We start from the raw sequence: 27,241 nt of genomic DNA on the forward strand, positions 1-27,241 counted from the left end.
CTAAACCTGATTGTTCCGCCTCAGTCCCTTTAAGAGCGGCCCCGCCCTACTCAGCCACCGAGGTCAATCTAATTTCGATAGCCAATCACAGGAGAGAAAAGGTCACTTCCGCGCCTCAACCGCACTTAAGGGGCAGAACAGAGAGAGAGGAGGGGGCGGTGAGGCAAGATTGGTCACGTGACCCACCCAATAGTCTAGAGGCCGAGGCGGTGCAGAAGGGGTCGGTGACTCTCATTGGCCAAAGAAACCTTGGCCCTGCGTGAGGCCACGCCTCCGATGGCCCGGAGGTTGGTTGAGCGGGCGCCGGGGAAGGAGACGCTGCCCTTCCGCAGCGATGGGATCTTGGGTGAGTGGCGGCGTCTCGGGCTGAGCCAGCTGGGCAGGCGGGCGGCGCGGCGGGGTCCGGAACAGAGACTTGCAGCGAGCGGGAGCCGACGACTGGGTTGGGGCGCAGGTGTCCCTGTTCAGCTGGACTAGAAGGGCCCAGGTTGGAATGAGAAGGTACTCCAGCCGTGGGCTGCGCGAGAGGTGGAACGGTAGGTACCCAGTCAGGGAAGAGATGCCCGGACGTGTAACATTGCCGAGATCGGAGCAGGAGCAGGTACCAGACCCAGACTGGGAAAGTACCGAGATGGAGGAGCGAGCGCGCCGGCCGTGCGCAGCGCCAGTGGGCATCTGGACGACTCTCAAGGATATTGCGGGGGTCGGGGCAAGAGAGGAGAGGTCCTGACCAGGGGCTGCTCAAAGAGTTGTCCGGAACGGAAAGAGCGGATTCTGAAGAAGGGGACCCTGCTGAGATCCAGTGTGGGAGTGCTCAGTGCCGGTCTGGGTCGGACTGATGAGGTGTCCTGCCAGGGTAGAAGGAACGGAGACTGGACAGAGAGTGGCTCAAGGGACATTACTGGGGTCAAGGCGGAATGAAGGGTGCTCAGGCTAGAGTCATTCAAGGCAGGGGAGGAGGTGCCCGAGATGGAAAGCGTGGGCATCCAAGCTGAGGGATTGTAAGTGCTGTGGTGGGGGTGGAAATGAGGTTCCCGCCCAAGGTTACAGGGCAGGAGAGATGACTTCCCCAGGTGGGGAAGGCTTTGAGAGTGTCCACGTGGTGGGGAACATTGCCATGGGAGAAGAGGTGGAGGCCTGTCTCATTCGGCCCTCGGTAGTGCCAGGGGGCTGAACAGGGAACGGTTTGGGCTAGATCTGGATCCATCCCTGGAGTGAAGCAGTCTTGGGGGCGGATGTTGTTACTTGGCACCTACCACTCTTCCTCAGTGGGGGCAGCAGAGGCTGCTCTTGACTTTCCTGCAGGCAAATGCCAGGCCACAGACCTGTCTCACTCCTGAGCATGTGTTCAGGCTCATCTTTGCAACTCCAGGTGGGCTTCTCACCTGGGGATCCAGAAGTCCTGCAACTGTGCCATGGAGGGAGAGGTGGCTGTTGTAGCAGGCAGCACAGGGGAAACAGCACAGCCTTGGGGTCTGCCAGAGCTGAGGTCGTATCCCAGCTTGGCCATTTAGTCAGTGACTTCCGTCAGGTTGATTACCTCTCCAAGCCACAGTTTTCCTGTCGTTGAGGTAAACAGTGCTTGTTGTGAGTGAGGGTTCTGTGAACAACTAGACTCAAAAGCCTCCTAGCAGAGACTGTTCCAAGCCTAGCCTGTTAAAACAAGTGCTTGGGAAATAGTAGCTGCTGGTCCTCTGAAGTTCTCGTCTCCCTTTGTTCTGAGGTTTGGGCCAAGTTTGCAAGGAGTGTGTGTGTTACAGAGGTGGCTTATGATATTAACTCGGGCACTGACCACTGGAGGTCACATAACTCAATTTGCAGTCTCCTGGCAAGAAGCCCTTAACCCTTGATAACATGAGTTTCCTCAGCCCTAGAGCCTTTCCCTGCCTGTCCCCCATCCCTGCCCCGGCCCCCCCACCCCCTCACCACTGCCACACACACAGCCCAGCACTAGAGCTAGACTGATAGGATCCTTCATCCTTCCTATTAACTGGGGATAAGCTGTTTCTTGTGCTGGTCTAGTGACTTTGGCCGCCGTCCCAGGTGGATAGGGTCTGTCTGGCCTGCACATTCCTTCCATTTGAGTTCCCAGGAGACCTTGAAGGCATCCTTGGGCTTGATGATGACGGTTGGGGAGCATTCTGCAGGATCTTGGAGACTGGGTTATGTGTGCTCAAGCCACTTATTTACTGGCCTTGGAATAGGGCCATGGGGTACCCTGGCATTCTCCCCAGGAGGAAGTTGCCCTTGTCGTCTGCGGTTCTGCTGGGGCTCCCACTGCCTGCTCCATAGCAAATATGGCAAAAAGACTATACTGAGCACAGAGTCTGAAGCCTGACAGATCTTGGTCCAAGTCCTGACTCCACCTTGTGCCAGCTGTGTGACTTTGGACTCCTGACTTAGCCTCTCTGAGCCTCAGTTTCCTCATTGGAAACTGGCATTGGTGGGGAGTGGAGGAGATAGGTCGAATCTACTTCACAGAATTGTAATAATTCAGTGAAATAGCGTTCGTAGGGGACTCAACACAAAATACATGAAATACACATGATGTGTAGTAGCTGTTATTATTTGAGGAAATACGCTGTTGTTTTCATAATACTGTCCTCAGGAAGTGCAACATTCTTGGCTTTGTGGGAGGTCAAAAAGATATGATGATTCTCAGGTGGGGTCCTACCATTTAGAGGCCTAAGATTTTTGTTTAGCATGTTTAATAAGTTTGAAGACCTGTGGCATAAAGACCCAAGTGTGAGAGCAACTTATCCAACTCCCAGGCTCTGGGTCTGCTCTTGGGCCAGCGTGCCAGGGACACTGCCTTCTGCTGCCAGAGCTCAGGGTGGGCAGAGGGTCTGTGGGGCATTTGGCTGTCTTCCTGCTGGCAGGTGCAGAAGGCTGTGGCCTCATTCCAAGCCTGGCATTCCAGACGTAGGATGCTCCCGCCTCATCCCCCAGGGCACTCTGCATTTCTGTGTGCTCCCATGGGCACGTCCTTGTGGCTGACTTGGTCATTCTGTCTCTCAGCTCCTTGGAGGGACCTTCTGTTATGTGTGTCCCTGTCCTTTTGGGGCGTGGAAGGTGCCCAGGACCCAGCCAGCAACCAGTTGAAGACGTTCTCTTTGGAAGTTCTCAGCCCCACGGCCTCTCGCTGGGGGTGCTGGTCCTGTCATGGCGTTTCGGAGGACTGAGGGCATGTCCATGATCCAGGCGCTGGCCATGACCGTGGCTGAGATCCCTGTGTTCCTATATACAACATTTGGACAGGTAAAGATGGTGTGGGTTGTGGTCCTGCCCTAAACCCCCCTGGTCCTTGAAACACTGAGCCACTCATCCCAGGGTCCCTTAGAATCCAGGAAAGCTGGACCCTTCTGATTGCTGTCCCAGGCATCTGGTGTCTCCTCTTTGAGCAGAGTAAGAAGGACTGGGTTAGGAGTCTGAGGTCCCAAGCCCAGTCTTCACCCTAGGACTATGTGAACTCTTGATCTCATTTTTCTCAGTCTATAAAAGGGGTTAGTAAATGCCCTCCCTGCCAACCTTAAATGTTTGTGGCTGACCATGCCTCTTGACGCTTCCTGAAGCTCTGCTCTGTGGGATGCAGCCTCACCCGAGGGGCTCCCAGTCCAGCAGGCAGAGTGAGGGCAGAGCAGGGACATGTACAGATGGACCGTCGGGTGGAGTGAATATCATTGTCTTTGAGTTGTTGAGAAATGGGGTCAGCAGACCTGGGTTCAGTTTCTGCCTCTCTGTCATCTTGAGCATGTGTTCTAACCTGTATGAGCCATGGATTCCTCACCTGGAAGATGATGGGCATTCAGTTCAGACAGGTAACACAGGTGAAATCCTGGTGCAGGACCTGGCATAGGCGCCCAGTCACTGCTGCCGGTAGAGTCCTGGCTGATGGTGTTGGGGATACCTGCCAGACTCCAGACGTGATCTCCTCGGCTGTGTCATTTTGCCATCCTCAGTTCCCCTCTTTACATCTCTGTGGTCCAGAGGTTTCAGAGGGGCTGGTCACGTCCCCCCACCTCAACCATTCCTGGTCAGGAACTATCCCCTGAGAGTCTGAAGCGTTCTCTGCCTCTCAGGTGCTCCCCAAGGCAGCTCTCCCAGGGAAAGGTAATGGCTGCCTCCCTCTTTTCCTGCAGTCTGCATTCTCCCAGCTGCGGTTGACGCCAGGCCTGCGGAAGGTCCTCTTTGCCACAGCCCTGGGGACTGTGGCCTTGGCCCTGGCCGCCCACCAGCTGAAGAGGCGTCGGCGGAAGAAGAAGCAGGTTGGCCCCGAGATGGGAGGAGAGCATCTGGGCACAGTGCCCCTCCCCATCCTCATGGCCAGGAAGGTTCCGTCGGTGAAGAAAGGTAGGGATGAGGTGGTGGGGACAGGCCTGACCTGGAGTCGAGTCTCAGCTGGGCCCCTATTAGCTGGGATCTCAGGCTAGTGAAACTCTGTTGCCAAGCCAAGTCCCCCTCACCTGTAAAGCAGGTTATTGTAAAGAGTTGGTGGGTGATGCGGCCAGATGCACGTGTCCCGCCGGAAGCAGTGGTTCTCATTATCTGAGGACTCTGAGGGAGAATTAGGTACAGAGGGGACTGGTGGGGCGCAGCTCTTCCATCCAGCAAAGGGAGCCCCTGGCTCAGGAGCAGGAAGGGCCACGTGGTCCCTGAGCCATCTGGTACTCTCCCCACCTGCCTCTTTTTTTACATTACAGTTTACTTTGCATACAGTACAATTCCCCCATTTTAGCACACAATTCCATGAGTTTTGACAAACACATATAGTCAGTCATACAATCACTACTGCAGTTGAGAACTATTGCTCTTAATCTCTCCAGTGCCCTTTGTAGTCAGCCCCTCTCCCTAGCCCCTGGCAGCCAGTGATCTGTTTTGTGTCCTCTGCTGTGGCTTTAAAAGCCTCTTAGAGTCCCGCTAATCTGGTAACCCCGCAGCCCAGCGTTTGCCACATCCAGATTGCTTTCCCACAGGCTCTTATCTTGGGAGAAACCTGTTTAAAGAAGCAAAATCTCCCCGTGTGACAGTGAATTTTAACTGTGAATTACCATTGCAAAAGGGAAATTTTGTCTTTTCAGTCCAGAAACGTTTGCAGACTAGTCTAGAGCAAGACCCTGAGACATGCTGACACGGCTGGGTTTCCATTCTGAGTTGGCCATCCTGCACCCCCTACCCCTGGAAACCTAGAGTTGTTTCTGTACCAACCTCTTGCTTGCCTGCCCTGTACCACAACCATCTCTGGTTTCACCTTATTTTGCCTTCCCAACTTTTCTCACTCAAAAAAAAAGTCCGTGTATTTTTAAAAATTTGCTGCCTCAAATCCTTTTTGGAAGGAGGAGAATTCCAGATCAGTCAGTCAATCAACAACACAGGGAAGGCTGAGTAAGAAGGAGGTGGAAATAGCTGGGCCTTATTCCCAGGCTTATCCCGGCAGATCCAGGCCCCTCCGGGTCAGTACTCTGCTGCTAGGTGTGCGCGCTGGGCGTGCTCTGCTGTCATCCTGACTTAGAAGTCAGGACAGGCTTCCAGATGAGGAGGAGGGGAGAGGGGTCCGGAGGGGAGAAACAGCCCATGCAGAGGCTGGGTGCGAAGCCCGTGTGACCCCTACCCTCCTATTCCTCACAGGCTACTCCAGCCGGAGGGTACAGAGCCCCAGTAGCAAGAGCAATGACACTCTGAGCGGCATCTCCTCCATCGGGCCCAGCAAGCACTCAGGCTCTTCCCACAGCTTGGCCTCGGTGAGGATATCAGGGTGCCTGTCCCGCTTTGGGGCTCCAGCCTCTGCCTTCAGGGGGCTTATGGGCTGGTAGGAAGATGGGAGAAGGGATTCCATTCACTCATTCATTCATTCACTCATCCATCCATCCCTGTAGGCTCTCAGAGATTGTCACCGATCACTATGTGCTGGGTATTGGTGAGAAGGAGGTGGATAGGTGCAGAGGAGAAATTTATGGTCTCTTGGGAAAGATACGTATCCATGAAAGTTCGTTCATTCACTCATTCATTCATTTATCAGACTGAGCAAGCACCTGCTCTGTGCCAGGAGCTACTAGGTGCTTTGGCTAGAGACAAATAAGACAAAGAAGTATATTTTCTCTCGGGAAATGCCTTTGGCTCATTCAATCATCCAGTTATTTATAAATTCATCCAGCAAGCACTGAGCCGCAGCTCTGAGCTGGGCACTGCCCTGGGATCTAGGCGTGAGCATGAGATGGCTCTCATCCTGGAGGAGCCCACAGCCTGGAGACAGGCGTTGGCCTCAGTGCCTCCTCCGGCTTTGGCCATTTCTGTGACCCTCCCTCAGGCGTTTGGAGTTGGTGGCACCAGGCTGTCGAGGGCTTGGCCTCTGCGGTGGGGGGCTAATTTCAGGGATGCTGTTGGAGAGGGCATATGGCATGTGGTCAGGCAGTGGGGAAGACTCGGGGTCCTGCCAAGGATCTGGGAAGTCCTCACCCCTTATTCTTTGGTGCTACTTGGTGCCCAGATGGTGGCGGTGAACTCATCCAGCCCCACAGCTGCATGCTCGGGACCATGGGACACCAGAGGGATGGAGGAGTCTGTGACCAACAACGATGGCAACGCTGAGAGCCTCTACATGCAAGGTGCAGGCCAGGAGGCCGGCCTCGGGCTCCCCCGGGGCAGGATGGAGGGTGGCCTCCTCCCGGGAGCCCAGACTGGATTCTCTGGGTGCTGCTTGCCACCCCACACTCTTACCCCAAACCCTGGTTCAGTAGTTTCCAGCTGTTTGTGGACAGGGGACAGTCTCCAGGAATAACTCTGGTCTGAATGAAGGCCTGCAAACTGGCCAGCCCTGAAAAAGGGGTCAGGACCCGGTCCACACGGTCCTGCCCGTTCCCATCCCTTGGGGCCCTCTTCCCCCTCACTCTTCTGAGCCCCGTCTTGAGGGACATCGAGTGGGGCCCGGATGCCCTCTCTCTGCGAGGGGGCCTGACTCTCCCTTCTCTCCCCACCTGTCCCCAGGCATGGAGCTGTTTGAGGAGGCTCTGCAGAAGTGGGAGCAGGCACTGAGCGTGGGGCAGAGGGGGGACAGCGGCAGCACCCCCACACCGGGGGACAGCCTCCGGAACCCCGAGACTGCTTCAGAGGCACTGTCTGAGGTAGGCGGACCTCCCTGGGTCTTTCCTCCTCCCAGCTCCATGGGGAAGGTGGGGGTGTGGCAGAGGGGCGGCCAAATTTGGGAGGCGGCTAGCAGCCTTGCCTCCTGCCAGCCCGTAAGTTCCCCTTGGATGGGCGTTTTCCCCTTAACCAGAATGTTGATCCAACAAAGTAAGAAAATTCATGTAACGTGCTTAGCACAAGCCTGGTACTTTCTCAGGAAACCACGATGATTACAACGTGATCCTGACTATGTGAGGATGATACGCACTTTTTTTTTTATGGAGGTACTGGGGATTGAACCCAGGACCTCGTGTATTCTAAGCATTCACTCTACCACTGAGCTATGCCCTTGCCCCCTGAAAATATGCATTCTTGAAGAGCTGGAGGGAAACAGCCTGTGTTCATAGTTGAGTGGATCACGTGGTCTTTATACATTTTTTGGCTCTGTCCGAGTTTTCTATAATGAATATTTATTATTTCAGTATCAGGAGAGAGAAATAAGGTACAAAAGCTAAAATAAAACATTTTTTGTTAAAAACATGCCTAATATATGTCATAGGATGAAGGTTCACTGAAGCATTGTTTTGTAATAATTAAAAAACACGAAAAACTGGAAACTCTAAATGCCTATCAGTAGGAGTCTGGAGTACTACGCAGCCCTTATTAAAAGGCTGACAGAAAGCTGTGGGCTGATAGGTTGCTTTCTCTACTATATATTATTAAATGAAAATAAGGAAGAATCAGGATTTGTATAGTGTGACCCATGTATACATTTTTTATTGAGATATAGCTGATGTACAATATTATGTAAGTTACAAATATATAACAGTGATTCACGACCTGTGTGTACGTTTTAAAAAGACAGTCGTCCATCCCTATGTATGCTGATTAGTAACTGCTGATGTGGACATGCACTTTTATTTCCCTCTGGACAGATACACAGAAAATCGTTAATAGTGATCTTTGAGGAGAGGATCTGCAGGGAAAGGTGCAAAGAATTTTCTTGTACTTTTCTGTGCCTTTCTTTACTGTTTGACTTCTCACTTTGGGCACAAGCTCTGGACAGTGTGTGTATAGGTGGTAGGTATTATGGGCTGTTTCTGTTTTAGTCTCTATACTTTTCTGTATTTAAAAAACCAAACATGAGCTTTCGTCCGCCACGAGGAGCGAGGTCAAAGTGGAGGCCGTCTCTCTGGGGAGGCCAGGAATGGGGACAACTTCAGGTGTTGGAAAGGGAGGGAGTTGAACCCGGGGAATACGTTGCACAGGTGAGGGAGTTGCTGAAGGACCCCAGAGCTGGGGTGGTGGTGCTCAGAGCTCAGGAGTCGGGAGCTCACATCACAAAGGGGTCTGACTGGGGGCGGGGGTGGTGGGTTGGTGGGGGCAGGGATGTTGTGTGAGGCAGGAAGAGGAGGGGAGAGGTTCTCACCACCCCCCTGTCCTCTTTCCTCCACCTGCCTCTGTTGGCCGGCAGCCAGATGGCAGGGGAGCCTGGGAGACAATTTGCAGCACAGTGTGGGGACATGTCTGGTACAGCAGGTAGTAAGTTGGAGCTGTACTGCCCTCCACCCCAGCTGGGGCATTCTCTCTGAGGCCATCACGCAGGTATGACCAGTGTGGTTGGAAGTCATGGCGGCTGGGGAAGTGCTTGGGGCATACAAAGCTTTCAGCGCTGCGTCAGGGCCCCTCTGCTCGTGGGAAGACAGTGGGAGTGTTAGGGCAGGAGGAGGAAGGGAGGTGACTTTGTTTCCAAAATTGTATTTATTGCTCCTACTCTATCTTAAAGTTATAAACCTTTCCTTGTTTTTCTTTCTGTGAAAGCAACAAAATGTTCCTTAATAGAGTAGTGAGAAACTACAGAAATAGAAAAAGGGGAAAAAAAAGAGCCCAGGCTCTGATCAGACAGCTCATGGTGGTGTGATGTGGGCAGAGGCTTTTCAGCCTCCCTGTGCACTGGTGCCCCTCGGCAGGGCACCAGGACCAGGGTTCTGGTCCACACAGGTGCTCAATAAATGATCTTTGACATTGGTATTATTGATACCTATTACCCTTCATCCAGGCACAACTACTTGATAACCTTCCAGGCTTTTTACTATGCTATAAGGATTTTAAATAACTATTGAAATATAATTCACATACCATAAAATTCACCATATTAGATTGTATGGTTCAGTGGCTGTTAGTGTACAGATTTCTCCCACCATCTGAAAGTAGAGCCTTCCTGTGAAACTGTTCTTAAGCCAAAATGACATCAAGAGAAGTAATTAATTACCACAGGACACAGCTTCCTAATAGATGTGCAAAATTCATCAAGATAAAACGCAGATGCTTACAGACAGTTCAAAGTTACAGGGGCTGGATGCTGAGAGGCTGGTTGTAGTTCCCGGGAAAGGAGCTTGGCAGTGCATGTTATACAAATAGTTCAATGCAAAACATGCTGAGGGGGGAGGGTATAGCTCAGTGGTAAAGTGCATGCTTAGCATGCATGAGGTGCTGGGTTCGATCCCCAGTACTGTTAAATAAATAAATAAACAAAAATCTAATTGTCCTCCCTCCAAAATAAAAACAGGCAAATGTTGAATGCTATTTTCAATTTTTGCCTTTTTTATAAAAGTGAAAATATCCTCTTCAGATTTCTTCTTGGGTATATACCTAGGAGTGGAGTTGCTGGGTCCTATGGTAACTCTGTGTTTAAGGTTTTGAGGAATTGCCAAAAATTTTCCAAAGCAGCTGCACCATTTTATATTCTCACCAGCAGTGTACGAGAGTTCCAGTAACTCCATATCCTTGTCAACACTTGCTGTTATCTGACTTTTTGATTCTAGCCATCCTAGTGGGTATGATGTGGTGTCTCACTGTGCTTTTGAGTTGTTTTCCGCTGATGCTAATACGTTGAGCTGCTTTTCATGTGCTTATTAGCTGTTTGTATATCTTATTTGGAGAAATGTCTATTCAGGTCCTTTGCTTTATTTTATTTATTAAAAATATTTTATTTTATTTTGTCACTTTTTAAATTTTTGTGGGGGAGGTGATTAGGTTTACTTATTTATTTATTCAGAGGAGGTACTGGGGAGTGGACCCAGGACCCTGTGTATGCCAAGCGTGCATTCCACCACTTGAGCTATACCCTCGCCTCCTCCTTTGCTTTATATTCGAGATACAAGTCCCTTATCAGATAAGTGATTTGTCTGTATTTTTTCCATTCTGTTGGTTATCTTTTCACTTTCTTGATGGTGTCCTTTGAAGCACAAAAGTTTTAAATTTTGATGAAATTCAGTATATCTTTTTTTTTTTTTTTTGGTCATCTGCGTCATATCTAAGAAACCATTCTCAAACCCACAGTGACTTCACCGAGACAGAGCTGGCAGATCTCTGCTGAGCTGCAAGGCTCTGCTGGCCACAGCGAGCGGGGTCTGGCCCTGTCGGAGAATTGAGCAAGGTGACCAGCGGGTCTGGGGACCCACGGGGTCTGCCAGGCTCTAGCTGGGTGAGCTGGGCCTCTTAACCTCCTTGAGTTTTTCTCTGTGAAATGGGGTCACAGTAACCGCTGTCTTCAAGGAAGCCCTGAGGGTGAACAGTGAGGTGCTGGTCCAGGCCTAGTGCTCAGTGAGGGGAGCCGCTTCCATCATTACTGTCCCCCTCCGAGTGCTTCCGGCTCTTCCTCCCCAGTGGCCTCAGGCCCGAGTTGGCCCTTGTTTCCTCCCCAGGGTCTGGTTACGTGCAAGTACAGGATCTGGCAGCCCCCGTGGAAAACAGCGTCAGGCCTGCCCGTGCCTGGTCCCTTGGCCCGGCAGCCCCTGGGGTCAAAGGAGCAGCGCCCCCTTCTTCCCGCACCCCAACCTGGAGGCCGAGGGCCGCGAGGAGGTCACTGAGGCCACAGGCTGCGGTGCCACGGGTGCGATACCTTCCCAAGTGCACACAGGATAGCAACAGTGGGGTTTGAACCCAGCTCTTTCTGGCTCTGAACTGCCCTCTTGTTATAATAACCAACACTCACGGGCTGTCACCGTGGGTCAGTCTTGTGGGAAGTACTTTGTATACCTTGTCCATGTTTCTTCTAAAATCCTAGGAATTAGGTTCTTTTACCTCAGTTGACAGATAAGGAAACTGAGGCTCAGAATGGGGGAGTTACTTACTCAAGGTCACACAGTTCTGGAACTGGTGATGTCAAGATCTGAACCAGGTCTGCTTGGGTCTAGAGCAGCTCTGTTCAGTGGGAAGCCATGTGTCTCATTTAAGATTTTCTGGAGATCATGTTAAAAAGTAAAAGAGAATGGGTGAATTGACTTTTAATAATATATTTTATGTTATGAAATATTATCATTTCAACATGTAATCAAGAATGAAAAATCACTGGGGTACTTCACACTCTTGTATTCTTGGGGCTTTTTGGGGGGATCCTAAGTGTTTGAATGTATACCTATGGCCCATGTCAGTTGGGATTGGCCACAGTAATGACAGTGGCATTTCAAATACTCACTGGCCGCACGTGGCCAGCAGCTCCCGTGTTGGGCAGCTCAGGCTAGACCTGCGCTCCTGCTGCTGGGCCTCAGAGCCGTCTCCCCCTTCCCCAGGGGCTGGGACCCCATTGTGGTGAGGGAAGGGGCCAGCTGTTGGTATGGGGAGCTTCTAGGGTCTGGGTTGACCATCACTGTTTTACTCACAGCCGGAGTCACAGCGAAGGGAGTTTGCGGAGAAGCTGGAATCCCTCCTGCACCGGGCCTACCACCTGCAGGAGGAGTTTGGGTCCACCTTCCCATCCGACGGTGTGCTGCTGGACCTCGGTGAGCAGGCCTGGGGCGCGGGTGGCGGATGGGGGCTGCGGGGAAGTGGGCACGCTGCGAGAGAACTGGGCTGGGACTCCCTCAGTGCATCAGGTGAACCAGAATCCCCAGGCCCAGAACCTCGTCCGATCAGTACCTTATTGCACCGATGGGGAAACTGAGGCCCGACCCGCAGGTTCAAAGCTGGGATGAGGCCCCTGGCCCGGGGAACCTGGTCCCATCCCATCGAGGGATGCAGGCCTTGGGGCTTGTGTGTCAGCATCTCCCCTGACAGCTGTTCCAGGCCTTTGGTTTGCGCCCTCTCCTGTGGGCGCTGGGTGGGCAGAGGGGTGGCTCACACGGAGATTAGCCCAAAGAACACAAGGGCTATTGTCTGCCCCACTGAGGTCAAGGGTGTGACATCACTGAGAGGGAATGAAGTTATTCAGCCAGCGTGCTCGCTGTGTACCAGACCCTGTGCAGTGACTGTGACCCCCAGGGCCCTTCCCTGGGTGCTGTCAGCCCTGAGGGGGGACATCAGACTGCTGAGTGTTGTGCTCCCCGGCTCCACCAGTGGCAGCGAGGGCCCAGCGAGGGCCAGCCGAGGTGACACATCCTCCACGGTTTGTCCCTGTTGGAGCAGTCCTCCTTCCTCTGGCCTCCCCACATGGCAGAGAAGGCTGCTGGGGTGTTCAGGGCTGGAGCCTCTGCTTATTTGTTTGATGGACCTTTCCTAAACACCCTTGAAGGTCCAGACCCCCTCGCCCTTGAGCAGGCGGGGATGGCAGTGCTGAGTGGCCTTTTGGTATCAGTGGCTGAGTGTCAGAGAGGAGGAGACACTTGCCTAGGGCCTCACAGCACAGCCTGCCCTCAGAGCTCAGGGGCCTTAGGCCTCAGGGTCCGGGGGCCTTTGCTCCTATCAGCATCATCCACCCAGAACTGGGAGTCTAGGCATATGTTTACCACAAAGCTTGGTGATCTCAGGAATCTCAGCTCAGCCCCTCTTTTCTGACTCTGCCCAGAGCGGACCCTCATTCTGCCCCTGACTGAGGGCTCGCTGCGCCTGCGGGCAGACGATGAAGACAGCCTGACCTCAGAGGATTCCTTCTTCTCCGCCACCGAGGTGATGTGGGTGGGGAGGATGGGCGTGGGGGAGTGGGGTAAAGGCGAGGGTCCCTGTGTATGTAGCTCCTGGAGGGTGCAAGCCCTGGGTCATGGGAAAGTGAACGCATTTCCTCTGATGGGAGCAGAATTTGGCAGTTGCCAAGTGCTGCTCCCTGGGGACTCTTCAAAGTTGCTGGGGACCCGGAAGCCTGAAAAACCAGGGGTCATAGGTCCTGTGAGTGAGGGCAGGGGTCCCCGTCCCCAACAGCTATAGCCCACACTGGCCTCTCCCTTCTCCAGACTGTGTGCCCATTGCTTGGCGTTAGTTTCCTGCCATGGCCATGTGTATTAGGCAGCTGTCCTTGTCTGGGATGGGAGGATGTGGGTCTGTGTCCAGTAGGTGGTCCTTTTGGGAAGGGCACCTGGAGATGGGGATGCTGAGGCCCAGAGTGGGACTCAAACCCAGGCCTCCAGCCCTCCAACCAGGGTTCCCTCGGACATCCCTTCTGAGAGGTTGGCCCCTAGGGTGTCCCCTGCTGGCGCCCTTGCCCTCCGGGATGCTGCTGACACGGTTTCACGCACCCCTCTTTCCCAACCCTGCACCTGCCCCCAGCTCTTTGAGTCCCTGCAGGTCGGAAATTACCCAATCCCACTCTCCAGGCCTGCTGCCGCCTATGAGGAGGCCCTGCAGCTGGTGAAGGAGGGCAAAGTGCCCTGCCGGACCCTCAGGTGAGCGTGGGGGAGGAGATAGGTTGGAGGGGCCTGTCCCCTTGGAGGAAGCTGGAGATGCCAGTGGTACTTGGTGAGGACTCAGCTGGGCCAGGCTGAGGATGGGGTGGGCTGGCCATGGCTTCTGCCCTAGCCCCGGAAAGCCTAGGATGACCCCAGTACAAGGCAGGCAGGTCTGGAGTTAGTGATCACAATAACTAGTTAGTATGACGAAATAAAATAATCGTTTGTACTTGTAAGTTCTCGGGGGGTCCAACCACAGAAGCCCAGTGGGCGCTGTTCCTAAGCCCTGTGCTCTGCACAGCCCTTCGAGACGCGGTCCAGAAGCCAGGCTTTGGGAACAGACAGATGTGGGCTCTCTCCAGGTCCTGCATGTGGCCCTGGACAAGTCTCCTGACTTCTCTTAGCCTCAGTTTTCCCCTCTGTGGTATATTTAGGGACTCTTACCCATTTCAAGTTCATTGTTCTGTATGACTCCCAGATTTAAGGATATGTGTTTAAAGTTCATGGACTGAAAGTGGTCGAGAGCCCCAGTTGAAGCCTTGGGGATTTGGATGAAGGGCCCAGATCAGGGTGCCTCCAGGCACCCCAGGAAGCCTTGCCCTGGGATTGGGAGCAGTTTGGCCATGTTGGTCCTTTGCCAGGGAGGATCCTTTGCTGGTTGGGGCCTAAAGGAGGCTGAGGTCAGCCTGATCCTCAGCGACTACACCTGCCAGTGGCTCAGAGAGTATCCTGTCAACCTCTTCCTTTGGTTTGGGGGAGACTGAGGCCTAGAGGAGGGCAAACCCCTGCCTGAGGTCACACTGCCACGTGGAGACAGGGCCACCCAGGGCTCCACCCTGACTCCAGGGGGTGTCGCTGGGCGGGGCCCAGGTTGGGTGACGCTCTGTGCTTCCCCGCAGGACAGAACTGCTGGGCTGCTACAGTGACCAGGACTTTCTGGCCAAGCTGCATTGTGTGCGGCAGGCTTTCGAGGTGGGTGTGGTCCAGGGGCACCTGGGGAGGATGGAGCCTGGGGTGGGAGCAGTCAGGCAGGCGCCTCTGCCCACATGGCTCACCTGCCCAGCCCCCTGCTCTGCCCTCTCCGTGGTTTTGGGGGACTGCTATCCAGCAGCTCACCCCCTCCCTGCCTTCCTCACTCCTTAGGGCCTTCTGGAAGACAAGAGTCACCAGCTCTTCTTTGGGGAGGTCGGCCGGCAGATGGTGACAGGCCTGATGACCAAGGCTGAGAAGGTAGCAGGGGGTGGGGGCTCTCTTCTCAAGTTTCCTTTCCCCTACCTTTAAAATTGTTTATTTTTCTAACGTTTATTTAGTTCTGTTAAAAAAGAAAAAAGAAAAAACCCAATCTAAAATCAAGCCACGGAGTTCTGACCTCATTCTGCAGGCCATGGGAAAGTGGGGAAAGAGTGGGTTTTTTTTTTTTTTGCTGGGCTATTTTGAAAAATACCGATCCGTATTGCCTTTTACCTCTGATTACAACGTAACACAGTTTTATAAAGTTGACTGAGTATGAGATGCAAACCATACAAGGTCTCCCTGAACACCCCCTGCCAGAGGGAACTGCTGCCCACAGTCTGATAATATATTCCTCCCACTTAGTTCCAAAGATTTTGATCTTTGAACACTGCAATTGAATTTCCAAAGCTTGGTTTGTGTTCTGTGGGCTGTTCTGCCACTTGGTTTTGTTGTAGAAGAGTGTATTTTGTCCATCTTTCCGTATCAGGAGATGCATTAGTTGTGTAGTGTTCTGTCGGGTGGGCTGGCTGTGGTTAACCTGATCCTTCTGTGGATGGGCTTTTGGGTTCCGTCTCATGTTTCCACTGCCCCAGAGACGACTATTACAATTTCTTTAGGTACAGATCTCTTTAGGTACCTGTGAGCTTTTCTGGGGGGCAAAGCCCGCATGTGGCAGCGCCATGTCTTGGGCACAGATGGGTGGCAGATCTTGCCAGTTTATGCTCTGGAATGCCTTCACAGCTTAAGTCCCTGCCAGCACCGTAAGGCTGTCTCTTTACGCCTTGGCCAGTACTGGGTGCTAGCACAGGCGGGCTTCGTTTTACTGTGCTTCACAGTTTTTAACAAATTGAGGGTTTATGGCATCCCTGTGTCCAGCAAGTCTATTTGGCACCATTTTTCCAATGGCATTGGCTCACTTTGTGTCTCTGTGTCACATTTTGGTAATTCTTGTACTATTTCAAACTTTTTCATTATTATTGTATTTGTTAATAGTGATCAGTGATCTTTGACGTTACTATTAGAGCTGTTTTGGGGTACCACAAACACCCATGTAAGACAGCGAACTTAATCAGTAAGTGTTGTGTGTATTTTGACTGCTCCACTGACTGCCATTCCCCTGTCTCTCTCCCTCTCCTTGGCCTCCCCATTCCCTGAGACACTACAGTATTGAAATTACATCAATTAGTAAGCCTACAATGGCCTCTAAGTGTTCAAGTAAAAGGAAGAGTCGCTTGTCTCTTACTTTAAATCAAAAGCTAGAAGCTCAATGAGGAAGGCATGTCGAAAGCTGAGACAAGGTAGACCTCTTGTGTCAAACAGCCAAGTTGTAAATACAGAGGAAGAGTTCTTGAACGACATTAAAAGTACTACTCCAGTGAACACAGAATGATAAAGAAAGCAAAACTGCCTTATTGCTGATAGGGAGGAGGTTTTAGTGGTCTGGGTAGCAGATCAAACCAGCCACAACATCCCCCCTAAATCAAAGCCGAATCCAGAGCCAGGCCCTGACTCTCTTCAGTTCTGTGACGGCTGAGAGAGGTGAGGAAGCAGCTGAAGAAAAGTCTGAAGCTGGCAGAGGGTGGTTCATGGGGTTTCAGGAAAGACGCAGTCGCCATAACATAAAAGTACAAGGTGAAACCGCAGGTGCTGGAGTAGAAACTGCAGCAAGTTAACCAGAAGATCTAGCTAAGAGGATTAATGAAGGTGGCTACACGAAACAATGGATTTTCTGTGTAGACGAAACAGCCTTCTATTGGAAGGAGACGCCATCTAGGACTTTCATAGCTGGAGGAAAGTCAATGCCTGGCTTCAGAGCTTCAAAGAACAGGCTGACTCTCTTGTTAGAGGCTGATGCAGCTGGTGACTTGAAGGTGAAGCCAGTGCTCCTTGACTGTTCCCAGAATCCTAGGGCCCTTCAGAATGATGCTAAATCTACTCTGCCTGTGCTCTGTAAATGGAACAACAAAGCCTGGAGGATAGACCATCTTTTTTATAACATGTTTACTGAATATTTTAAACCCAGGGTTGAGACCTACTACTCAGAAAAAAGATTCCTCTCAAAATATTACTGCAGGGGGTATAGGGTAGCTCAGTGGTAGAACACATGTTTAGCATGCACGAAGTCCTGGGTTTAATCCCCAGGACCTTCATTACAAAAAAAAAAAAAAAAAAGATACAAAAAAAAAAAAAAGAAAAAACCAAAATATTACTGCTCATTGACAACGCACCTGGTCACGCAGGAACTCTGATGGAGATGGACAGTGAGATTCATGTTGTTCCCATGCCTGCTAATACGGCATCCATTCTGTAGCTCTTGGATCAAGGAGTCATTTTGACTTTCAAGTCTTATTTAAGAAATAAGTCTTATAAGATTCTGACTGCCATACATAGTGATTCCTGCGATGGTTCTGGGCAAGGTGAACTGAAAACCTTCTGGGAAGGATTCACCATTCTAGACGCCATCAAGAACATTGGTGATTCATGGGAAGAGGTCAAAATATCAACATTAACAGGAGTTTGGAAGAAGTTGACTCCAACCCTCCTGGGTGACTTTGAGGGGTTCAAGACTTCAGTGGAGGAAGTAACTGCAGGTGTGGTGGAAACAGCAAGAGAACTGGCATTAGACGTGGACCTTGAAGATGTGACTGAGTGGCTGCCATCTCATGATAAGACTTGAATAGATGAAGAGTTGCTTTTTTTAATTTTATTTTTTGAGGGGGGTAGGTAGTTAGATTTAATTATTTATTTATTTTTAGAGGAGGTACTGGGGGTTGAACCCAGGACCTTGCATATGCTAAGCATGCGCTTTACCAGTTGAGCTATACCCTCCCCTGGGGGGAGTTGCTTCTTATAGATGGGCCAAGAAAGTGTTTTCTTGAGATGGAAGCTACTCCTGATGAAGATGCTGTGACGATTGTGGAAGTGACAACAAAGGATTTAGAATATTACATAAACTTTGTTGATAGAGCGAGGTTTAAGAAGATGAACTCCAATCTGGAAAGGAGTTCAGCGGGTAAAATGCTGTCAAACAGCATTGTGTGCTACAGAGAAATCATTCATGAAAGGAAGAGTCAGTCGATGTAGCCAACTTCACTGGTGTCATATTTCAAGAAATTGCCACAGCCACCCCAGCAGCAGGCATCGCCATCGAGGCAAGACCCTCCTATCAGCAAAAAGATTGACACACCAGTGGCTCAGAGGATGGGTAGTATTTTTTAGCAATAAAGCATTTTTAAATTAAGGCATATACATTGTCTTTTTAGACACAATGCTATTGTACACTTATTTGGCTACAGTATAGTTTAAACATAACGTTCATTTGCACCGGGAAACCAAAAAATTCATCTGACTTCGCTTCATTGCGATATTGGCTTTGTTGTGGTTGGTGGTCTGGACTGGACTCACAGTATCTCCGAGGTATGCCTGTAATCTTTTTAATCTTCACTTTATCCATTGGTTTATGTTTCTTTGATTATTTATCAGGTTGCATAAATATTCATGTTTCTTGGCCACTTGTGTTTCTTTTCTTTGGTGGGTTTGAGCAAAGCTCTTGAACACGCCTCTCCCTCCGAGTCCTGTCTCCTCGGTAATGGTTCTAAAACGCACCTCTGACACGCCTGCCCCCAGCTGCTTAAACTCTCCTGCGCGCCCCCTGCCCTTGGTGTGAAGCCCAATCTCCGCCTTGTGGCCTGTGCTGGCTCAAGGCTCCTAGAGAACACCGGACTCTCTCCCTGACCTGGTCTCTGCGTTGCTGGCCCCTCCAGGCCTGGAACACTGTCCCTCAATTCTTTTGTTGTTGTTGTTAACTACTTTATTGTGAAATACATATACAAGACTATAAAAACGTATCTATAGTATTTAATGAAGGAAAGGATGAACCCTGGTGTACCCAGCACCCAGATTAGGAGGTGGGACACACAGCAGTATCTGAAAGCCCCCATCCCCCTCTGCCTCCTTGGTCACCTGCCTTCTGAGTCCCAGCTCTTTCCCCAGGAGGGCCTCCCCTAACTTGTCCCCTGGGGCCTGTGAGCCCCGCCCCACATGGTCCCCTCACTCTGCATCCTCCTCGTTACTCACGAGGGCCAGGACCACAGCTTTCCCGGCTCAGGTGTGTGCCCAGGGCAGCTGCTCCATCAACACGAGTACAGCTGGCCCTCCGTATGCATGGGTTCCACATGTGCGGGTCTACGTCAGTGGATTCAACCAACTTGGATTAAAAATGTTAAAAAAAAAAAAACCAAGAAAATACCAACAAGCAAAACTTGAATTTATCATGCACCAGCAACCATTTACATAGCATCCACATTATGTCAGGTGTTGTAAGTAATCTCGGGTGATTTAAGGTGTAGGGGAGGTTAGATGCAGATGCTACACGCTTCTATATAAGGGACTTGAGTATCTGGATTTTGGTATCCTGCTATTTGAACCGCTCTTTCATGGATTCTGAGGGACAACTAATTATTCTCCCAGAAGCTGCCATTTACCAAGCAGCGAGCCTGGCGCTTCACTCACGTTTTGTTACCTCTGGTAGCTCCTGACCACGGACTCTGTCCACTTGGAAACCAAGCCTGAGGCGGGGCAGAGCCAGGATTTGATCCGGTCAGCCCAACCCCAGCCATGCCTGGAACCTGTTTTCTGTGGCCTCCCCAGGAGGGTGAAAGGATGGACAAGAGAAAGAAAGGACAAACAGGTGGTAGGCACTTTGTGGGTGGCCGCTCGCTGCAGCTGCTCCCTGAGGACCAGAGGAATGGCTTTCCTCTCTCCATCCTCTGCCCCAGTGCAGGACTTGGCTTCACTTTTGTTAAGAAATTAAGAAGAGGCTTGGCTGAGTGTTTAGCAGCTCCTAAGTGCTCGAGCCCGCGCCCAGCCCCTGTCTGGAGCGGTAACTGACGCAGCCCTGTCGGGTCTTCCCGGGCCGCGGAGCTGGGGCCGCCCCTGTCTCAGAAGGTGCTGGCCCCTGCACTGCACCCAGGCTCCGGACTTGTGGGATCAGGCCGCCTCCTTGCTGTGCCCAGGGCCAGACGTGAACCCTCCAAGCCTCAGTCCCCTTCGTGTGTCAATGGGCATGTCCTGGGGACGTATGAGATAATGTCACACGTGTTCAGCCATCATTAAAAGTGTCCTTGAGGGCCAGCTCTTACCTTCACTGTCATGGACTTCTACGTATGAGGAAACTGAGGCTCAGGGAGGTTAAAGGACAGCCCAGCATCATCCTAGCAAATTCTCTTTAAAGCTTAATAAAAATAGCTTTTTAAAAAGATTATAAAAATGATTCATGCTTGTTATAGAAAAAACGAAGATGACACAAAAAAGCAAAAAGATAAATTGTCCCCAGCCCCACCCCGTTCATATTTTGGTGAACATCCATCCAGTGGCCCCTTGCCTGTGGTTCTTTATAAATGGCATCAACCTGCCCGTGCTGCTCTGTTCAGCTCCACCCGGCCTGGCTCTTTGGGCACATCACCAATCTCCTGAAGCCTCAGGATTCATATCTGTAAAGTGGGCACAATACTGAACCATTCCTCATAGGACTGTATGAATTAAATGAGTTGATCCCTGTCGTGTACTAGCTTTCCACATTCAGAAATTACACCTGCGTCTGCAAATTGTGTCATAAGCCCCAGCTCAGCCTCCTGGTCCCAGAGAGTGAGGAATTCCTCCTGTGTGCTGATCATCTTTGTACCTGGTGGCAGCAGTCCTATACACTATTTATTGCCTGATTGTGTTACATGAACGAGTTCATTGACTCCCCCAGAACAGCCCTCATGTGGGGCTATAGCTTCTCCCATTTCACCAGTGAGGCTGATGTGCGTGGAGATTTGAATCTTTGGCGGCTGGCTCGACCTCATGCATCTTTCCAAAGTGAGCTCCTGCTGGAGCAGGTGCATGTCTTCTGGAAGGCAGTTGGTGCTCAGTAATGGGCTGGAGTAAGATGTTCTGGGCACCTGGTGTTGCATCTCTCCCGGGCATGCCCTGGGCTCTGCAGAGGTGCATAGAGGTGGGCAGAGGACACTTCCTGCCTCATTCTCTCCATGGCTACTGGTCAGGGATTGGCTCTGGCCCGGACTTTGTGTGTCTTCCATCCATAGACAGCCTGCCTCTGTGGATCTAGTTGGACTGGGTCTTGGGGCCTCTCTCACAGCCAAAACAGACTCTGCTTCTCCCCACAGAGCCCCAAAGGCTTCCTGGAGAGCTACGAGGAGATGTTGAGCTACGCTCTGCGGCCGGAGACCTGGGCCACCACGCGGCTGGAGCTGGAGGGCCGAGGGGTGAGTCCTTTGTGCTGAGTCCCCCGTGTCCTAGGGTCCCTCACACCTGGGCAGGGAGGAGGTGCCTGTGCTAGCCCTGCCTTGATTCTGGGGCTCTGAGACGGCTCCATCCCTGCTATAAGCCCCTGTTCCTGCCCTGCCCCAGGCCCAGGCTGTGAGGGAGGCGGCTCCGGCTGCACCCCATTGCAGAACGGAGGTGTGTCTATCCAGCCATGTGTTCCCACCCAGGCCCCACATCCACCCTCTCTGGCCTCAGTCTTCCCAGCTGGACAGTGGCCCTGCAGCTTGGCAGCCGGGCCTCAGAGTGCTGCCGCCCCCACAGGTTGTGTGCATGAGTTTCTTTGACATCGTGCTGGACTTCATCCTCATGGACGCCTTCGAGGACCTGGAGAACCCCCCATCTTCGGTGCTCGCTGTCCTGAGGAACCGCTGGCTGTCGGACAGCTTCAAGGAGACGGTGGGTGGCCACCCCCCAAAGCACACATGCTAACAGGACCACATGCGTCTGCCTGGACCCTACTTCATTCCCTGGCTTTGGGCACCAAGGCTGGGCTCCCACCTATTAGAGAGCGGTCACCCCACTGGGCATGGTGCCACCACTGTGATCCAGGGCGCCTGCCTGCTCTGGAGAAGCTTCACAGGGGATCCCCTTGCTCTCTGCACTGGCCGAGCACCAGCGTGCTGTGTATTTCCCTTCTGCACAGTGCTTTCACTGAGGTAATTCTACTCATTCTGTGCTGTCATTCATTCTATTCAATTTGGATGCTTTAAATCAAGTTAAAATATGGGGGGAAAGAAAGAGGAACAGCAGGAGAGCATTGAGCACAGGGCCCCGCAGGGCAGTCATGCTGTGTGGCATAGGTGTGGCTTGGAAGGGGCAGGGCTTGTGGTTTACAGGCGGTAACCATGGATACCCACTGTCACTGAAGTGAAGCGGGGATGCTGGGTCATGGCCATTTTACAGAGGAGGGATCTGAGGCCCAGAGAAGTTCAGTGGAAAGTCCAGGGGCCCCTGCTGTAAGGGCTGGAGTCAAGATCAGATCTAGGTGTGTCTGACTCCTAACAGGGCAGGGAAGCAGCAGAGTCCAGGTGGCTGAACCCAGCTTCCTGCTTGAGCTGGGTGTGACCTGGGGGTAAGAGCTTGGTCCCAGACCAGAGGATGGGTCATGTTAGTCTGACAACCTGGGGTGTCCCATTTTTGATTTAGGCCCTGGCCACAGCTTGCTGGTCGGTCCTGAAAGCCAAAAGGAGGCTGCTGATGGTGAGTGAGCTGACTGGGTGCCTGGGGAGTGCTGTGCAGGGACCCTGAGTGTGGTGCCTGGCTCAGCTGACCCTCCAGTTGGTGTGTGCTGGACCCTGGTCTGGGGGCCCCTCCTTTGGGTTGGCATTGGAGGCCTGGGATAGGGTGGGGTGGGCAGAGGAAAAAGGCTGGTGCAGCGAGGTCTTGCTGAGCCCCCAGGCCCTGCTGCACCTTTTGGTCTCCATCCAGCACCGGCCACTTGTCTGCCATTACCTTTCCCTGGACCGAGAGGGCCACATAGATCTGCTTCATCTTTCCACCCTGGCCCAGCACAGAGCAGGCCATTGGGAAATGTCACGAGAGCAGTGGTGCTTGGCTTGGTAGAGGCGTGTGGGTAGGGGCAGGATGCCCTCGCGAGCAGGCAGAGCTTCCCTCCTGCCCACTGGGCTGTGGTTATCTGCACTCCCAGGCAGTGACTGGCTGTGCTATCTGGGCTGCAATCCACTGTTCCCCTCTGCCAGCCAGGCTCTGCTGCCCAGCTGATAACACTGCCACTGCCACATGCTCTGGGCACTTCCTGTGCTGGGCCCACCCCTCTTGCAGCCCTCACCACAGCCCTGAGGTTGCCCCTGTTCTGCAGAGGTGAAAAGCAGGGCTTCGAAAGCTCCAGTCGCTGGCTCGGCATCACCCAGCAAGGATGTGAATGATCTGAGCTCGGAAGCAGAGCTCTTCATATGACCCCAGGGCCTGGGTCCTCACCCTGCCCCGGTCCCAGCCCTCAGCCTTGCCGCCCTTCACAGGTGCCTGATGGCTTCATCTCCCATTTCTACTCCGTATCGGAGCACGTTAGCCCTGTCCTAGCCTTCGGCTTCCTTGGTCCCAAGCCTCAGCTCTCTGAAGTCTGTGCTTTCTTTAAGGTAAACAGGGAGCATTGGGTCTGCTGCTGCCGGCCTGGGCCCTGCCCCAGCTCCTGGGATAGGAACCCTGGGAGGTGCCAGGAGTGGAGGAAGGGCCTGGGCCTGTGTCCAGGTGCTGCCTGTTCCCCTGGGAGCCTGGCCCACGTGGGTCCAGAGGACGCACCCGGAGGGCAGGAGCCAAGGACAGAAGGGACTGGGTTGGGGCTCTCAAGGCCAAGGAAGAGGCCTTGGATGGTCTGGAGGACCAGAGGCCCGACGCCAGCCCCGTCCCCCAGCACCAGATTGTGCAGTACCTGAGGGATATGTTCGACCTGGACAATGTGCGCTACACTTCGGTGCCAGCCCTGGCAGACGACATCCTCCAGCTGTCCCGGCGCCGCAGTGAGATCCTGCTCGGCTACCTGGGGGTGCCAGTGGCCAGCAGCATTGGCCTGAACGGTGTGCTGCCCCGAGAGAACGGGCCCCCGGAGGAGCTGCAGTAGTGGCAGGTGTGGGCTCTGGGAGGGCCGCTGGGCCTCGTTCACGTGGGTGACGGCAGAGAGAAGGCTGCCCCCTCCCCTCCTTTGGGTTGGCATTGGAGGCCTGGGTGTCTGTGGCCACCAGCAGTGGCAGAGTCCAGGCCATGGTGGCCAAGGGCACCAGCCCTGACCTTGCCCCATTCTCCCAACCTCCATCAGCTGGGAATCCCCAAGTCCCGGGGGGCAAACTTCCTTGGAGAGGGATGGCACCCCTGGGGGCCCACATGACTGCCCTCAGCTCTTCCTGGGGGAAGAAGAGGCTGGACCAGTGGCCTGTGGAGCCTGAGGGAGAGGACGGTGTTGTGAGGAGAACTGGGACAAGCAGAGATGGGCTTCCCTGGGTGTGGGTCCCCAAGCTCAGGGCTGCTGATGAGTGAGACTGGGAGGGTGGAGGTGAAAGAGGGTGGCAGGGCTCTCTGGTGAGGGTATGTGGGCTGGACCGTCTCAGAATCCAGGCATCTGGCTGGTCAGTCCTGATGGCCCACCACCACCCTAGACAGTTTCCACCTCCAAATGGAGGGTGGGGACCACCTTGGTGGGTGGCACCTGGACGGGTCTGCTCTCCTGCCATGTCTGGGTGGGTTACAGGCCCTTGACAAACTCAAGGACTAAACCAGGATGCTGCCATTCCCTCACCCTGCCAAAGACTCTCATTTCTCTTCCCACCTCTGCCACCACCACCAATGGAGGAGGTGGGGCTGGTCCTCTCACCCCTGCCCCCTCCCTCATTGAGCCCGGAACTCCCTGGCTGGTGCTAGGCACTGAGCTGGAGGCTCTGAGGTCATCTCAGGCCTGTCACCTGTGCTGCCGTTGGTGGCGGCCCCAGGAGTGAGGGGCCCCCGGGGCCACATTGGGGGAGGTCAGAGGATGTAGGCCTCTGGACCAGCATTTGGACGAAAAACATACCCGGCACTTTGCCTTCAACTCGACGCACAAACGCTCTCAAGCCGTGGAGTGGCAGGGAGCCCGCCTCCCCGCTGGTCCTGCAGAGGAAGGCTGGGTGGCCTTTGCCCCCACATCGCAGGGTTTCTGTCAGCCCTGCAGACCCAATTCTACAGTGTTTTCACCTGGGGTGGGATGTTTTATTTATTGCCTTAACACTTTATTTTGAGGTCTGTCCCTTTCCAGGTTGGGAAGCCCAGGAGAAAAACTGACTCCTGGTTGTCCACACTCTGGAGTTGGGCCTGGTTCCTCAGACCGGGATCCCTCTGCCGTGAATGGCAAAGGGGTCCCAGGGGTGGGGTGATCTCATCCACCTGGGGCAGGAGGGAGGAGGGTGGGAGATGGGTCATGCTGGGCATGGCCCATCATCTCTGAGCCCACCCCCGTCCCCTGCTTGGTCGCTCCTGCCCTCCAGCCTGTAGGACCCGTGTGCACTAACCATAGTTCTGGCTCCACACCCGCCTCTCCTGGGTGGGAGGACCGGGGTGGCCCTCCTTCACCCTGACATTCCGTTCGTTTGCACTTCCCCTTCGCTGTGAATGTAATCCTGGGCCTGGGCCCCAGCTGCTCTGATTTGCTCCTGAATCACACAGAAGCGGCATCTTCATTTTGTCTTTGTTTACACGTCTACGCACTTGCCTCTGGCACTTGATTTGTTGAGCTTCCAACTTTTGTATGGTAGAGCGTGTGTGCATCGACTCTGGGTCAAATAAATGATTTCCTTCTATGTTGCTGTGCACATGTGGAGACCTGCTCTTTGGGGGTACTATTTGGGGGAGGTGCCAGGAGGGCAAAAGGTGGAGGGCAGCCCGGTAGGGGCTGTAAGCCCACTTGGGGTTACATGGCAGTCTGGCAGGGCCATGTGTCCCTAGGCAGGGAGGGCCCTGGTGAAGGTGAGGAGAGCGCCTGTGCAATGCTGAAGGGACAGATGTGGATGGGCAGCCTGGGCGTGGATCCAGCTTGGGCAGCTTCTTGGTGAGGTCGCTTTTCTCTGGGCCTCAGTGTCCACATCTCTAAGATAAAGGCATTGACCCGGCAGGAGGTACAGACTCAGTCTCTGGGTCACTGTGAATGCCTGAGCTGGTGAGAGCCAGGGTGAGGGGCTGGACCAGGAATGGAGCAGATCTGAGCCTGCCAGCTCTTCAGAAGTTTTCACAGGCAGCAGGACATCACAGTTTATTTGAAAGGAACAGTAGTCCCCTGTTATGGGCTGGGGGTATGTTCCGAGACCCCCAGTGGATGCCTGAAACAGGAGACAGTACTGAACCCTATATATATACTATGTTTTTTCGTATACATACATACCAATGATAAAGTTTAATTTAGGTAAGTTAGGTAGAGTAAGAGATGAACAGCAACAATAATAAAATGGAACAATTATAACTATACTGTAATAGAAGTTATGTGAATATGGTCTGTCTCAAAATATCGTACAAATTTAATGTCTTTTCCATCTTAACCAATCACTTATTACCCACTGTGGCTGAAACTTTTGCAGCTTGAGGTAGGACAGCAAAACTAGCCCGGATTTCTTTTTCTTTCATAATTTCTTGGATAAAAGTTTCATCTTTACTGTAGATCTTAGCAACCTCAGTATATGGTGTTTTCCCTTTTCTTATTAAATCAAGAACTTTCACCTTTTCACTTAAAGGAAGCATTTAACTGCTTCTCTTTGGCGTATCCAAATTGCCAGCATCACTACTCTTTTTTATATTTTATTTTTATTTATTTTTTGGTGGGAGAGGTAATCAGATATTTGTTTATTAGTAGCATCACAACACTCGTGCTTGAGGGCCATTATTTAGTTAGATGAGGGTTACTCAAACACAAGCACTGTGATACTGTGATAGTCATTCTGATAACCCAGGTGGCTATAAAGTGACTAAAGGGCAGGCAGCGTATCCAGCATGAATACACTGGATAAAGGGATGATTCACATTCCAGGTGGGGACAGAGCGGGATGGCTTGAGATGGCACGAGATTTCATCACGCTGCTCAGGACGGTGCACAATTTAAAATGTATGAGATTGATACAACGTTGTAAACTGACTACACTTCAATAAAAATATAAAAAGAAAAGAAATAAAATGCATGAGCTTACTTCTGAAATTTTCCATTTAATGTTTTTGGACTGTGGTTGACTGAGAGGAACTGCAGTCTTGGAAATCAAAACTGTGGAGAAGGGAGGGACGACTGTACTTAAAAAAAAATTTCACTTTGAAAACTTTAAATGTCCAGAAAAGTTAAAAAGGAAACCGTATAAAGAACACCCATGAAATCAACACTTTGAGTCAGTAATAAACATCCTTCCATATTATTTCATGTATATAGTTCTTTTCTAAAATATTTTAGGTTATGTTTTAGGCTTGTATTTCCTTCCTAAACTACTTGAATAAGCAGGTCT

General features: G+C 52.4%; 1 protein-coding gene across 4 annotated transcripts; it reads left to right on the plus strand.

Moving 5' to 3' along the window:
• Positions 1–228: 228 nt before the first annotated feature.
• On the plus strand, positions 229–26,920 carry MIGA2 (mitoguardin 2). Of its 4 annotated transcripts, none has more exons than XM_006181912.3 (16): positions 229–346; positions 3,019–3,258; positions 4,140–4,350; positions 5,626–5,738; positions 6,485–6,602; positions 6,982–7,118; positions 11,786–11,903; positions 12,905–13,005; positions 13,600–13,715; positions 14,618–14,690; positions 14,862–14,948; positions 21,122–21,220; positions 21,543–21,677; positions 22,428–22,481; positions 23,261–23,377; positions 23,653–25,564. In XM_006181912.3, the coding sequence occupies exons 2-16, from the start codon at positions 3,163–3,165 to the stop codon at positions 23,857–23,859; spliced, it is 1,782 nt and encodes a 593-aa protein (XP_006181974.3). In that variant the 5' UTR covers positions 229–346; positions 3,019–3,162; the 3' UTR covers positions 23,860–25,564. The 4 variants fall into 4 exon arrangements, with proteins under 4 accessions (XP_006181974.3, XP_032334506.1, XP_032334504.1 ...); XM_032478615.1 differs by lacking the exon at positions 229–346 and adding an exon at positions 385–536; XM_032478613.1 differs by lacking the exon at positions 229–346 and adding an exon at positions 26,782–26,920 and having other exon boundaries at positions 3,148–3,258; positions 23,653–23,865.
• Positions 26,921–27,241: the final 321 nt, after the last annotated feature.

The sequence above is a fragment of the Camelus ferus genome, chromosome 4, assembly GCF_009834535.1.
Source record: "Camelus ferus isolate YT-003-E chromosome 4, BCGSAC_Cfer_1.0, whole genome shotgun sequence".
In the NCBI taxonomy this organism is placed as follows: Eukaryota; Metazoa; Chordata; class Mammalia; order Artiodactyla; family Camelidae; genus Camelus; species Camelus ferus.

What these genes read in the sequence shown, in the direction of transcription:
- MIGA2 (XM_006181912.3), top strand. Translation starts at nt 3,163, where the DNA reads ATGGCGTTTCGGAGGACTGAGGGCATGTCCATGATCCAGGCGCTGGCC. An exon ending in TATATACAACATTTGGACAG is followed by an intron (nt 3,259 to 4,139) that starts GTAAAGATGGTG and finishes CTTTTCCTGCAG; the next exon opens with TCTGCATTCTCCCAGCTGCG. An exon ending in CTTCCCACAGCTTGGCCTCG is followed by an intron (nt 5,739 to 6,484) that starts GTGAGGATATCA and finishes CTTGGTGCCCAG; the next exon opens with ATGGTGGCGGTGAACTCATC.